Genomic DNA, 15428 nt, shown 5'->3' on the forward strand with positions numbered 1-15428 from the left:
TCATCACAGTATTTTGATCAAAAAACACAGGACAGTTTCTCAAAGTGGGATTGGAATGTTTTATCAGTAGAGGTTATGTGTCATGGAGAGAAAATACATTAAAACTCTTTAAGACAGATGAATATAAAAATTTCTTTTTCCTCTTTGGATCTTTAATTCCCCAGGTTACACCATCGTTGACAGAGGAGGTCTTAATTTGACAAGCAGACATATTTCACTGAAACCACTTTGAAGATACATTCTTAAGTGGCCTTAATATGTAGCCCAACAAGCAAACTATTGAAAAAATTAAACCAAACAGATGCAAATTTCCCATGGGGAAATACAACTTCATTTGAGAGGCACTGCAGGCAGGTTGCGTGGAAAACACTGTTTATCCTAATGAGCACAACCGTGTGAGCCACAGAGTCACACCCAGACCTTGTACGCCAACAGGGCCAGCTGCAGATTGGGGTCCCAAGCCCGAACTCAGCTCCTGTGGCTTGCCGGAGCAGTGGGGTTAAAGCACCACTGAGCTCTTGATACCCAGCTCTGATGTGAAGAAACAGAGCATTTATTGCCTGAATACCTCATCAGAAACGTGAATGTGTTTACCTTTCATGTGGAGGGGGGGATATCAGTAAGTGGAATTAATAGCATGAGGTGGCCTTCTGATTTGTTGCCTTTGTGGGGAGGGAGGGAAGGGGAGTGAAGGAAAACAAAGCAAGGGGCTGCCCAGTACTCTGGAAAAACAGCCAAGCTGAAAGCTAAGTGGGGCTTTGAATGGAAACCCAGTTGCACAGCTCCAGAGGAGCCAAAGTGCCATGACACAGAAGCACAGCAATTTAAGGTGGCATGTCCTGCCAGTGACTCTGTGTCAGGATGCGCTGAGATATCAGAATTCATCATTCATCTTTCCTGTTACAGGAAAGACAAGTTATAGTAAGAAAATGTTATGGTGAATTAAAGTTAAACAAAATCGAGCAAAGAAAGAGACATGGGAGAAAACTGGATAGGAGCAACTCCCAACAGTTCAGGCAGCCGCAGGGCTGGGCAGCGCTGCCAGGGCAGCTGCCAGAAATGGGGTGAACAAGCATCTGTCGCACACGGGCATTAGCAGTGACTCAGTTCTGATGCACATTCCCCACTTAGCTTGTATCTCTCGGCTGCCTCCTAGCTCTTCTTTTCCTGCCAGTTCTGGCTGCTATTTTGCCAGTACCACCATTTGTCTCTGGCAAAACTTGGGGAAAATTTTAGCAGCTTCCTGGCTTGTTAGGTTTTTTTAATCGTCTCGTCTATGGTGCTCATATATTCTGTCTCCTCCAAAATGGGAAAACCACAGCCTTGAAGCACTTCCAGAGAGCCTCGGTCAAAGGCAGGACAGAGTGAGCACAGGCAATTCCCTTGTCAGCCCTGCAGCACGTGCTGCTCCACTTTCTCAGCAGCTGCAATAGGTGTCCAGGGAAAGGCAAAAAACTCTATAATGCAGGAGAGAAATGGCACTGGGGAAGGTTTTGTAGGGCTTCAGGTAGTGTCCTGTGATGGCTGTTTCTTTCGGATACATCACTCTTACAATGTTACAAGCAATCCAAAGTGAATTTTACTACCTAGCAGTTACAGAAGTAAAAATGGGTTGCGTTTCCTTAAACTGGTGCTCCTCCCCACCTGTGCGTCACTTTTTCCCTGATCATGGTGATGTCTGCAGAAGCCATGTATAGGTATGTTGTATATAGTCAACACTGTGACTCAGACATATTTTTATAGTTAGACATAGTTCATCTTCACTTAGGGTTGCAATAAGAGCTTATAATGATTTAAAGTCAATGTAGGCAAATGCATGAAAAAATTCCTACATGAATATTTTCATTTTGGTTAGGTTGCCCCAAGCACTCTACAGTAGCTCACCTCACTTTGTGCACAGCATTCAGGTTAGGCTACCTCCAGAGGTCTCTCCCAACCTCAACAGTTCTGTGATTCTGGTGAAGGTTTGAGAAAACCTGTAATAGCATACTTGGGCTTTGATTGCTTTTTTTTTTTTTTTTTTTTTTGTGCTCTCTTTTGTAGGCAAAAAATGCTCTCAGAAGGAGAAGGAAGCTGGAGAAGGAGACAAAGCAATTGATTAAACAAGAGGAGCTGAAGAGGCTTCACAAAGCACAGGTGAAAAAGTAGCTCATGGATGTCCCATTTGTCTCCCAAGACTTACTAGTGAGGACAGGGGGTACCCATTGTGGGCTCTGCACCTCCCCTTGCTCCTCACTGCAGCTCAATCCCCCCAAACCATCAAGAGCAGGAAGGTGTATGTGGCAGGGCCCTGCCTTTCTACATGTAATACATCCACATGTGCTCCAGGAGATCATAATGATTTTGTAATTGTGTATAAAGAACAAGAGGGAATAGTGGTTGGCAAAAAAGAGAAGAATAGACTGAAGAGGGAAAAAGGTAAAAGGGGAAATAATGTCAGCCCCTGAGAATGTAAGAAACTCAACTATTACTCCTATGTACTACAAGAGGTTACAAAAATACAGCAATGGTTTTTGTTCTCTGCCATAACAACGAAAGTGAACCATTTTCTTTCTTAATGGTGCAAAGTCACTCCATTTTATACAAGTCCTGCTCTTCAGAAAATGCTAGAAAAGTTCTGAACTCTGTTAATTATTTACTATTTCCAACTACAATTCAAAGATTTGGGAATGCAGTTCTGTACAACTTGATCTCAGACTGTGTTCTCTAGGGTGTCATAATGTTCAGGTTTATCTATTTCACTTACCTCCCACACATATCTATATGCATATATATACACACAAAACTTAATGGCTTATGTGGCCATTAGCACTTTTTGCATGTGCAGCATAGGGCAGAGAATCCTAGACTAGATTTAATTTAATTAATTCAGGTCGTAATGGTAATCAAGATATGATAGTGGGGAAAACAGTCTTTTTGAAGACAGAGCTGTCCATCATCTTTGGTTGTATTACTGTAGCAGGTGGATAGTTTTGGATGGAGCTTCCACTTGCTATTTCTGTACCAATATTAAATTAAAAAGGGAAACTAGTAAGTTGTTTTTCAGATGTGAATCTGAAATCTCTGTTTTTGTAGTCATCACTCCTTTTGCGAAATGTATTACTGCAAAGGAAAGAAATTCTGTTTTTGAACCAGACAGTGGATTTAAGAAAATGCCAATATCTGGCTGTTACTATAAAATCCATGATAGAATAAAACCCATGGGAAAAAAAAAATAGTATCTTATTTAATCCAAAGTAAAAACAACTATGTTGTTATTTTATCTGAGAATTGTAAATTATCTCAAGGTAAAATTAGATGCATACACTCCTCCTCTTATTTTACTGCTATGTGGAAATAATCAAGTCCAAATTTTTTGAACCATTTCATGTTTGTTATGCAGTTGCTGAGGGCTTGGCTTGGTATGTCCTAACACAGCCTGAAATGGGAGCTGCTGAGCATCTGTCTGTGACAATTCAACCTTTTAAGGTGTTTCATGCCTATTATCCACATGGCACCTCTGAAAATCTTATCTAAAAAGGGGTGGCCCAGTGAATGTAGAAGTCCTTCCTGAAGTGCCACTGAATTATCACTTCTTAGCTATTAGACCCTTTCCTTCCTGTGTCAAAAGCTTGTGAAATATGAAAGCAAAACAAACAACAAAACCCCATGGACAACCAAATAGCTAGCAGTTTTCTAGCTGTAAACCTTCAATATTTATATGAGTTTTATTCATGTAGCATCTCATAATATGAGCCTCTGAATGTGTAAGGTACAGACTTTTCACACCTTGTGAGACACAGAAACGTTACGATCTCTGTTTTACAATGGGAGAGCTAAAGTTCAGAAAAGCTGGCTTTCTTTTAGTACCTATGATACTTGCCCTAATAAAAATGTGGATAGATACTTAGTGGAATTATTAAATTGCTTAGGCGCCTAAAACACTCAATGAGTTTGCAAATCCCATGACTCCTCTGAGACCTTTTTAAGCTGGTTCTCTAACCACTGAGACCATCTTTTGTCTCTGAATTTTTAAGCTATGTCTGTAGATTTTATATCATTACAATTTTGCAGGCAGTCCAGCGCCAACTAGAAGAATTGGAGGAAAGACAAAGAGCTCTGGAGATTTTTGGTGTCAAATTGGAGAGAGAACTAAGAGGAGAATCAGGTAAATAAAACAGCATTTGTTTGTTTAGTGTTCATTTTTTTAACCCTTTTCAAAGCAGAGGGGTTTTAATAATTGTCATGGAAACAGAGTTCAGTGCAAAAACTGAAATGAAACAATAACTGAGAGGACAAAAAAAAATCATTGTTTACCCTTTTCCTCAAACTTTGTTAGCTCAAGCACCTTTACACTAAATGCTATAAATTTTCTCTTGGATATCACAGATTTGGAATTATTTGCCTTGCTATTGAACCTAAATCTACATTTTTCCCCCCATTTTTTAAAATCCCATCCTAAGCTTAATTTCATCTTCTGGAGGGAACAAGTGAGCTGTATCTCAGTTATCAAGCCAGCAGCAGCCCCTGCCTAGTAACAGAGTCCTTAATGACTTCTCCCGGAGTGTGAAATGCCATTAATACGACTAGAGCCAGTGGCCATGCTATAGCAACAGCAGCACGCAGGCATATAGACCCAAACTGCCCAACTTCTGCCCCAACAGGGATGTTGTCCCAGCCTTGGTTGGAGGGAAGGTTTTCCCTCACCTGAACCACCAGTGCCGAGCAGCCGGGACTGCGTCGTCATCCCACTGGCCCAGCCTCGCCGCTGCTCCCCACTACGTGTGGGGGGAGGCTGGGGAGACCTCCCGCAGGGGGAAGGGACATCTGGGGGCTCCTGCCAGCCTCAAAATGGGGATGGGAGTGTGAACCATGCCTGGAAGGGACTTCAGAGGGGGCTGTGGTTCTGTGCTGAAAGGACTGTGGAGCTGACAGCCTCATTGCAAACGTGTCTTTATTTAACTCTGTTTTAGAAAGCTGAACCTCGTGCTTTCATGACAGCACTGAAAACCTAGATATGTTTTGACACCTGATCTTTTTGTTGTCTTAGCTAGGCAACCCAGCACAATCTCTACATGCTGGCTTGTTTAATGCCCTATTTCTTAGTAGTTATCACTCATATTCTAACACCAAACTAATCAGTTCAAGGAAGAGAGCATTTGCCCAACCTTTTATATTTATTAACTTATTTCCTATAATTGATAGTGCCAACCTATTTGAAATGTTATTTAAAAGGCTAGCATCTTTTTTCTTAAATGAAAATATAACCTTTTATCAAATGGTACCCACCTTACTGCCTGTGAGAAAGCCTGCTAAAAGACTTTGAGGATTTGGAGTGTTAGCTTTTTTCTTTACTGCTGAGTTGTATAAGGGTTGTTTTTCAGAAACTTCAAAAATATAGAGGGACAAGGGGCTTCTAGCTCTTGGGATAGACACCAAATACCAGGATAAATGGCCTAGAGCCATCTCTTGGTTTTGCTGTTTTGACAATCACATTTCCTAAAGAAGGCTGTCTGCCAAGAAATTGATGCTTCTCATTCTCTTCCCATCCTTAGTAATTGGATTGCCCTCATTAAGGTGAAAGCACTATTTTTTCTCCCTGTTGATTGTTTGTGTGTAGGTGGCTAGTTACAAATAGGGCAGATACTGAAATGTAGGATGTTACTGTCTCTCAATAACTCTTCTGGTGCGAAAGCACGAAGCCATAAGTTTCCCAAACAAAATGTAAGTGCTTTGTTGCCTGTAATGATATAAGTGTAATCATGCAGGAACTGGTGAGTTTAATATTCTGTTCAACCTTCTTAAAAATAATGAGCATTATTGTTTAATGAATGACCAGTGTTTATTAGGTTAAGTTGCATTTAAGCAGGTCTGCGCTTATGCAATTCAAGTGATTTAATAGGTATTATTAAGGTAATTAGAAAACGATCACAGTTCAGCAATAATATTGAGCTGCAAAGGTTGTGAATAACCAAATTTAGAGACAGGCCTGCAAACACTAGTCTTCAGTGACATTTACGCAACTCTCCTCTAATAATTCTGTAAGCCTGGGATGAATGGCCCCTTTGTTAGGGGGAGTTATTCATTAGCTCCTCAGCTGAATTAAAAGAGAACATGCGTGGGTGCGAAACAACTGCCATGAAGACTGATGAGCAAAATGAGGCTTTGATGATCTTCTAATTGTAGCGACAACAATTCATACATTAAAAAAAAAATTAAAAAAGAGAAATAATAGCAATCCTATGAATAATTTTTCATGCCCGTTATTCCCTTTATTCTGGTTCAAAATACCAAATAACAAATCACTGATATACAGTCGCTTTGTTTTCCACTGACATTTGTGGAGGCTTATGGAGATCTCCTGCCTACAGAAAATACAGAAATAAAAATCACAAAAACATGTTTTCCACTGAAATTAGCATAACTGATCAGTTGACTAAACAAATCCTGAAGAATGATGATAAAGAAGAAAATCTGTGTTGAGAGAACGTTAAGAAATCTCTCCACGTTTTGGAAGGTGAACAAATATCTGCACATGTTGTGGCTAGTTTTGGTTCCATAAGGAGCATATCCAAGGTTTCTCAGAACTTTAAACAGAATCAAAAGAAATCAGTTGAAAACCTGTAGAAATAAGGAATGTGAGGTTTAACTGTTTCTAAAAAGGTGCAAACTGGCCGAGCCCACTTTACTGTGTGACTGCTGTATGGAGAGACAGAGTAGCATCACCCTGGAGAAAAGAAGATTGAAGCTTTGAGAACAGCATTCAGTAAATATTCCTCTGCAGCCTGTCATTCCCTCAAAAGTGATGAAAACAGAAATAGCTACTATGTAATTAGAATAATATCTGACTTTCAAATGGGATCTAGGTTAAAGGAGACTTGGGTAAACCGGAAGGAAAGTTTTGCTTTAGCGACACTGCAAGAAAAAGCCAGCATGGCTCACAAAACCAACTCACAAATTGTTTTCCCTCTAACCTTTAAACAGATCTGTCACACTGCATTATGCAAAAGATTTCATTGGCTTCTTCTGCCCTTGGAAGGCATAAAGATCACCATCAGACTTAAATAACTGTTAACATCATTATTAGCAAACATTTGAAAATCTCAGGGAAAAAATGCCTCTGTGGACACCTGGGAGGCATTCTGTGGGATGCAGGAGGAAAAAAAAGGGCTATTTTTATTTCAGCTTGCATTGAGGAGTTTTGTAAAATGAGTAGGAGTTTTGTAAAATGAGTAGCATTTTTGCAAAGTGTGTTACTCTTTGCTCACCTTAATCAACCTATCATACACAGTTTTTTATTAGAAGACATACAGGAATTTTAAAGTGTAAAGAGGCAATGTTTTTTAAAAAAAAAAAAAAAAGAGTATTTTTGCCTCATCAATAAAACAGCAAAAAGGGAATAGTACCCCTCTGTGTCTGTGCAGATCACATGCCTACCTGCAATTGCAATGTTTTTACTGACAGTAAGATAGATCAGATTTTGATGATAACTTCTGATGGTGGCATACAAAGACCTAAGGCTCTGAATGCTAATGCTGCATCCCTGCATTGGATTTGTGAAAAGCCCCCACTGGCATGTCCCAGCGAGAACTGCTACAGCAGTCACTCTGAGAAGACATTTTTTATCACTGCCTGCTGACCTGGAAGATCCCACAGGAACATATCTATTACTGCCAAGTTTTAATGGAATTGGGCAGAAACTGGGCCGAGATTGCTCTGCCCTCTCCTGCTGTTTTATCTTCCTGTTTCATGGTGACTTCCGATTAGGGTCAAATTCTGTTGAGAAATCGCAGAATTGCACCCAAGCTATCATAACTTCTGTCCTCTATGTGGGGGCCCATGTAATTTTTCCAACACTGGCAGGAGGTGACCCAGGCTCTGTGGGATGACAGCAAATGTGCTGGTAATCCAAAAAACCCAACAATTTCCCTCCTGCTCGGGAAGATTGCTAAAGGGCTGCATTGGGTGAGATCATTACTGCCTGATGGAGACAGGTTTTAAACTGCTGTTGTGGAGTCAAATCCTGGCTCCAACGTTAAAGTGAGGGACAGCTGAAGCAGTAGAGGCAAGAGGAGAACTCCTGGGGCAAAGAACAAAGTGCATTTCAAAATTACAACAGAAGGGTATCAGAAATGCTGCTGAGCTGTCCAGGACTCTGGCTATATCTCCACTTGGTAACCTAGTTTAATGATACTCTTGTAATTGTCATCTCTGGAGCTTGAACCTGAGACCTTTGGGCTTAAATTTCAGTGCTGTCATCTGAAATAAATGTGCAGTCCTCTTAAAGTAGGAGAAACCACCTAAGTCTCCATCCACAGAAAATAGCCAGGTTGGTTTATGAGGATTTTATGCTTGGTTATCCAGCAGCATGATGTAAGGACTGAGGAGGAGAGCTGTGTTGCCCTGCCTGGTGGCAGCACCTCCTTTTGCTTTGTCCCAAGTCCAACTGTGCTGCCTCCAACACATGGCAGCAGTGTGGTGGGCTGTGCAACACCCACGTGCTGAGGCAGGAGCACAGGCTGGCTGTTGGTTTTATGCTTCTGAAGGGGTCAGTGTGTCACCAAAATTGTTGCCTCGACCTGAAGTAGTGTAAGATATTTGCTTCCTACAAGTGATCACTGTTTTGTGGCAACAGACAGCGGACGGGTAGAGCAGACAAGCAGACGTTGTGGGAGGTGTGTTTGCAGTGCTATTGCTACTGCTGTAATTCTGCATCAAAGGGTGGTGAGGTGGTTTTGTTTCGTGAAGAAAATGAATGGAAAATGTAAGGTAATGAGCGAGTTAAAAAGGACAGCGAGGAAAACAAATGCATATGTGCTCTGACTTGCCACTTGGAAACGCCCAGGGGTTCTTCATTGCCAAAGATTTTTGTACAGACAGCATTGTAGGAGCAGTAAAGGCCCTCACCTGGTGAAAGAGAAATCTGTCGTCCTCTTCAGCAAGGCAGAGGCAAGCTGTTAGCTCCTTGGAAGAAAGACTATCTCATGTTTCATGTCTGTATAGTGCCTACCAGTGATGCCCTGGCCCAAAGTGATAGTAATAACCACCCAGTAATAACAGATTTGTCCTGTCCCACAGCCTTTCCTGTCATTCAAAGCAGATGCAGATTTAGAGGCCAGCTGGTAAATGAATGGAAATTTGTAGAGGATTTGATTGTGTGTCTGATGCCCACTGGAAGCAGGGACTAAGTTGATACTTGCCCGCTTGTATATCCTGAAGTCCAATCCAGTGGGATATCCATTTATACATCGAGTTCAGCTGCTGGAGTCCAGAATCAACAGAGAAACTATGTTATCAAAGGCAGAACTAAGAGAAAGATAAAGTATCTGTTAAGAAAAGAAAGTCTATAAGATTATTTGAAAGGAAAAAACTGAACTTCCAAAGCCAAAGTGTTTTTAAATTGAATGCATCTTTAACTGCAATAAACTACAGTGTTCAACCAAATGAGACAATAATGTTATACCTAGACATTACTGAGGTAAATTACATACAGCAAAAAAATCTACACTTGAATTCACCTCAGGTTACAAATGAGGACTATTTAACATGAACTTAAGTGGTAAGAGCATTGGAAGGAAAGTAAGTCTCCTATTTTAAACAGATTCAGGCACAAAGGATGAAACTCAGATGCTACATGAATGGTTTGAACTGGTCCTGGAGAAGAATAAATTAATGCGTTATGAGTCTGAGCTCCTGATTATGTAAGTAAGGACAAGCATTACTACCAAAGATGGGGACGGGAGAGGGGAAAAGTATACTCACAGTACACCTGAATGCCTTGCTGCATGCTGCACTTTGAGACTGTCATGGAATAAGCTTACCAGAGTAGCTACAATCTGTTTTGAACACAGATTTTCAGCTGAGCCCTTCTTGTCCTTCCCTCTCACAGGATTTCAATTATTTCAATTCTGTACAATACTCTAAACCACCATAGCATAATGGTGCGCTACCTTTACATAATGTGGATCTAATGAACACTGGGGCACTTTCTCCTGTGGAAGAAAAACAGTCTGACAAGTTTATCTCAGTTTTTATTTGACATAGGAGAAAAGATCTAGGAATTCACTGCAGCAATGAAACAAGCAGATACACCAAGCAAATAAAAAACATCTCACATGCCACTGTTTGTGGTTGATGAAAACAATACTGGCTGTAGCTCCCCCACCTCACCTCCCTGAAAATGAACTCAACAAATAGGCAGAGGTGACTCTCGGCTATTTTCTCCGCTATTTCTGGGCAGTGTGGGAAGGCGATGAGAGCGGCAGCAGTCATTACTCACCCCTGGATTTCACACCAGTGCTTGTTGCCATTTATCATTTCCATATCAATCAGTCAGCCCCCTGCGCTGTGTGCAGAGCTGCAGCCCAGCCACTAGCTCCAGCTGCACCTCAATTTCTCCCCAGCTGTGCTGGTGCTGCCAGGGGCCAAATCTGTTCTTTCCCCTTCGATTGTCATTGGGTGTTGTGGTAGCAATTTTTCTTGCTCATACTGCCTGCAACACAGAGTTAAAAAGCAAAAGCAGGCTGCTTTTATCACTGCAGGACACAAAATGTTGTTGTCTGGATGTGTTCACACATGTTAACTTCCTTGCCTCAGGACCCATTGCTCTGCAGAGGGCCTGGCAGGGCCCTTCGTGTGTGAGAGCATGCAGTTCTCTCCAGGGTCACACTGTGGGTGCCACCAACAAAGTGCAGCTTGTTAAAGCCTGAATTGTTGCAATGTGTGAGGGAGCTTAATCTGATATATAATGCAAAAGGTGGTAGTGGTACTTCTGGTGTCACTGGGTCAATGTAGGCACCAGCAAAACATTTAGCCTTGACTGCCCATGAGGAAAAACTACTGGGTAAACAGAACACAGAATCTCTTGGTTGAAATAATATTAACATATATGTCTTCACTGGAAAAAAGCTTATTATTTAACATACCTTTTATTTAACCTAGAGCCCAAGAGCTAGAACTGGAGGACCACCAAAGCAGGTTGGAACAAAAGCTGAGAGAGAAAATGGCCATTGATGGTAAGTCAAAGGGGAGTGTATGCTCTAGCCTGCAGTGACAGACCAAGCCCATATGAGTCCCTGCTTGCTCCAAAAAGGACCAGAGTGTCTGAGGCTCTTCTGTGAGTGCAGCTCAGCCAACAGAATGCAACTTCTGAGATCTTCTCATCTGCCTTCTAGTGAAGACAGCTAAGCTAACCTGTCCAGTTTTACACTGAACTGTATCAGAAGCACTCACACATGTAATTCCACTAATTGTGCTGCGCAGGCAGCAACATCCAGTTAACCTGCCATAATGGGCAGCAATGGAAAGTAGTTTCTTCAACCACCTAAACACAAAAGAGGTTATCTGCTTGTATGTTAACTGTAGCATTATTGATTACTGCAATAGTTTGGAACTGCTTTTAGGTAGATTACATTTTCAGCTTGTCCTTTCATTTGGTATTAGATCAGAGAGCATGGGAAGGAGGAATGCAGGGGAGTTACATGGCACTGAATACCCCAAAATATCCTGTTGTGTTCTAAGCATGTGGATTGTAAGTGACGACCATTTTCAATACCTTTTCTCAAAAACACTCTCCATTTTCTTACAGGTACTACATTTCATGGTTGGGCTTTTTACCTTGTATAAACTAAATTTAAAATCCAGCTTAAATACTTTTACAAACAAGCACTGCTCCTCCTACCCCTTCCAGTCTAAGTTTTACTGAAAGATCTGCTCTAGATATTAGAGGCCTTAATGGCCAACTTTTAATAGCCCAAATGCAGGAGAAATTTTCCCTGAACTCTAACATGAAAAATAAAACTGCCATTGACTTAGTCATTGACCATTATATTAATTCAACCTGTACACCAACAGTTAAAATGCAAAGTGTAACAACAGAGTGATCTGGATTTTAACCTTTTGTTTTGTGATCTTTTAGACAGCCTTAAAGATGAGATTGATCTGAATGAAGAGGATGAAATTTTTACTGAGATGATGAAAGTGGTTGAAGAAAGGGACAAACTCGTGTCTACCTTAGAGGAGCAGAGAGTGAAAGAAAAAGCAGAAGACCAGCACTTTGAAAGCATTATGTTATCTAGAGGCTATCAGCTGGGCAGGATTTAAACAGCTACATGCAAGTAAACATTATTTCATCAATATTTGTAATCATGAAGATACAGTCTTCTTAAAAATGAAGGAATTCAAATCGAATATTAGTTTTTTGGGGAAACATGTTGGTTTGTTATCAAAAGCTCTTAAGCAGTTCTTTTGCTCATACTGGAGTGAGTCATTTCACTATCAGCTTAAAGGATCACTAAAATACAGAATAGGACTGAATTTACCTGTCTGATGGGCATCAGGGTCTGTGGAAGGGAAATCAGAGCTCAGTTGTTTTTTTTGAATTTTATTTTAATGCTGAGAATAGAGTTCCTGAGAAACAAGATGACATCTGAATCTATATGTAATGTTGTTAATATTTTGATACAGCAAGCCCATGTTGAACTATTTAAAGGTGAGAAAGCAAGCATCTTGTATAGAAATAAGGTTAATTTTTATTTCTGGTGGAGGAAGGGTCTAATAACGACATAGAAGCACTCATTAAAACTACTGTAAATGTGATGTCAGAAATTATTTTTCCAGGTATTTGTAAGTTTTAGTGCACTGCGTATTTTTGAATAAGAATTAAAGCAATATTAAATCCCTAAATTTTGTAAAATGGTAAGGGATTATCAAAAGACTGAGTACCCTTAAGACTGTTACATGCTCAAAAAAGCTAAAAGCTTTTGTATGTCACAGATTAAGGTCTTCTCTAAAATGTGCTAAATGATAATTTAAAAATAGTGATCCAGACTAACTGCTTTACAACTGCTTGATAAAATACATCACAAATAGTATCATAGGATGATTGGTGCAGCAGTTAAAGATCTCCCTGAGAACAGTTCCTGAAAAGGGTTGTAAAAGATGTTGAGTTTGTAATGTCAACATTTGATAGAGTTATGGGTATATTTAAACCAGATTTATTTTGCTACTCAAGAATATATATGCATATTTTTTGCTTAGAGGAACTAGCTCCTATCTTTTTCTCTACATGCATTTGTACATACTGGCAGAGCAGATGTCCAGAAATTCTCCTTAGTATTTGGTGTAATATGAGTACTTTCTTAAATCTGAGATAATTCTGCATTTTACGATTGCTAGTATTCCCAACTGTATGTATGATGCACTACATTTTCAAACTGAAAAAACAAGGAGAAACTGAAAGAGTATTTCTTTTTGAATGTCATTTTACCTCACCCTCTGAGAAGATTTGATGTTCTCATTATTTCACGAATGGTGCTAATTTGCAGCAGTTGCCTATGGTACAGCCAAAGCTAGAAGCATTCCAGTTACAAAAGCTTTAAACTAGAAAACCTCTTGGTAAGTACTTGTAGGGTAACAGACACACTGGATCCTGTCACAGTAATATCTGAATGATCTTAAGTTTTTGCTGTATTGGAAGAAATTCAAAATACCCTTTCTAAAGATAAAAGCAAGATTTTACTGTTGATCACAGATAAATAATATACCTCTATTGGTGCAAGGAATATACTGTTGTTCTGCAATATTTATGTATTTATATTTATTTATTAGATTGTTTAAAGAGGATAAGAGTGTCTGGTTACACTTTACAGTTTGGATGTTGTCTCTGATTTTGATTGATAAATGTGTATTTCTATCAGCTATGAATAGGTAAAGCTGTGCATAGTAGAGAGCTGGTAAATAATTAGTAATAAAATATGAATTAAGACTTTTAGACAATGTTCTCAGTTACCATAACTTGAAGGGATACTTTTAAAACATAGCACGTAGAGCTTTAACAGTATAATTTGTCTTTCACCACAGTGAAAAGATATAGCAGAATCCTCAAATTTGCTCCAATTACCATCAGACTTTTTTTTTTTTTTTCTCTCATTCATAGGCTAAGCATACCTGATCTTTTGATTACATTTTTGTTGAGATGGATTGCAGCAACCGATTTTTAAACTAACCCTATTATTTAAGATTGACACAAAGTAGGGACAGGCAGGGCAGCAATAAATATTTTAATTTTCTCTGTTGAGATCTGCTAGTATTTCCAGTTTTGTGGAGAAAATTTCTGGATTTTATCACTGTGCCCAGAAGCCTCATGTCATCCCACAGAACTAGACTGTCTAAAACATATCTACCACAGTTTTATGTAGAAAATGGAGAATCATAATGCTTTCAAGGTATTTTTAAAAAGTTTTATAGCAAACTTCTTGATGCTTTGCACAGAAGGGAATTCAGCAGAAACCTCCAGTTATATCAGTCAAAGACTGGGGTTTTTTTCACCTCACTTCTACAGTCTAAAAAGTCCATTCATCTTAGTGTTGCTGCTGTACAAAAAGGAAGAGGAAGGGCAGCCTCAGAGAAATATGATGCCCCTATTCCTGAGGAGGGGATTGCTCTCCTCTGCCAAAGTCCAGCCTGCTTGCCCAGGAGAGATGCACACACTGCAATCTGTCACATTCAGGATTCTCTGAATTCTATATAAGCCTTGAGATTTCAGTTTACAGTAGATACCTGTTGATTATAAAACCAAATGCAAAAGGGTGCTTTCCTTTTAGCTCCAAAGATTTACATTATTGAGAGTATCAGAGTCAACAGAAGCTGAGGACCGTCAGCATTTCATGGACCTCAAAAATATTCTTTGCTAAAAAGATATTTTACTGGATGCCATGCAGTTGTAAAACATGCTCCACTCAAAACTGACTGTGTGTCTGCTCTTGGGTGAAAAAACCTGTCAGGCTACTGTTACCCTGCCTGATATTAAGTACCTCACAAGATTACATCCAAAAATGCACCGTGCAAGTGATTTAGAAAAAGAATAAACTCAAAGACTTTTAAAGTAGGTCTTCATATATCATGAGAGTAGAGGAGGAAGGGAAAAAAAAGAGAAGCTATGCACACTGTTCAAATGTCAATTTAATATGGTTGGCTTGTAGTAGAAATGTATTTGAACATTGGTTTGGTTATGAGTCTTCTTGCTGCTCAATCGTTTCTGTAAATTGACTCACTAACAATAGATTTGTTCATTTTTAAGTCCTTGGCACTGTCATTGTTGAGTATAATGTGATGTGCTGGAATGTATTGACTAAGTCTAAATGGAGTAGATGTGAGCAATTTTCTATTAAAAAAAAATAAAATTATATCTCACTCTTTGAAGTCCCTGAATCATTTCCATAGTAATTTCTCTTCACTGATATCTACAATATAATAATATGTGTCTAGGAAAGATCTATAGGTAAAAAAAATATATCAATTTCTTAATTCATATACTGGAAAGTAAATCATACCGTCTTGCAGTTCACAAATTCATTTTGTAGTTTAGGAATGACACTCTGAAGTTCGAGGGAATTCGACAGTAACACAAGAAGTTGCAAACTCCATGAGATCAACAACTTCCTCACGTT

At 39.6% G+C, this 15428-nt stretch overlaps 1 protein-coding gene across 3 annotated transcripts in view; it reads left to right on the forward strand.

Annotated features, from left to right (window-relative positions):
- Positions 1-15166, forward strand: part of MICAL2 (microtubule associated monooxygenase, calponin and LIM domain containing 2) — a 128398-nt gene extending 113232 nt beyond the window's left edge. For all 3 annotated transcript variants that reach the window (XM_033006877.2, XM_033006878.2, XM_033006879.2), the window contains 5 exons: positions 2044-2136; positions 4054-4147; positions 9581-9680; positions 10921-10994; positions 11897-15166. In XM_033006877.2, coding sequence (XP_032862768.2) covers positions 2044-2136; positions 4054-4147; positions 9581-9680; positions 10921-10994; positions 11897-12081 — 546 coding nt within the window. In that variant the 3' untranslated portion in view covers positions 12082-15166. The remainder of the gene's footprint in view (positions 1-2043; positions 2137-4053; positions 4148-9580; positions 9681-10920; positions 10995-11896) is intronic.
- The last annotated feature ends 262 nt before the right edge of the window (positions 15167-15428 follow it).

Source organism: Tyto alba, unplaced genomic scaffold (genome assembly GCF_018691265.1).
Source record: "Tyto alba isolate M040663 unplaced genomic scaffold, T.alba_DEE_v4.0 Super-Scaffold_8, whole genome shotgun sequence".
NCBI classification, from domain to species: Eukaryota; Metazoa; Chordata; class Aves; order Strigiformes; family Tytonidae; genus Tyto; species Tyto alba.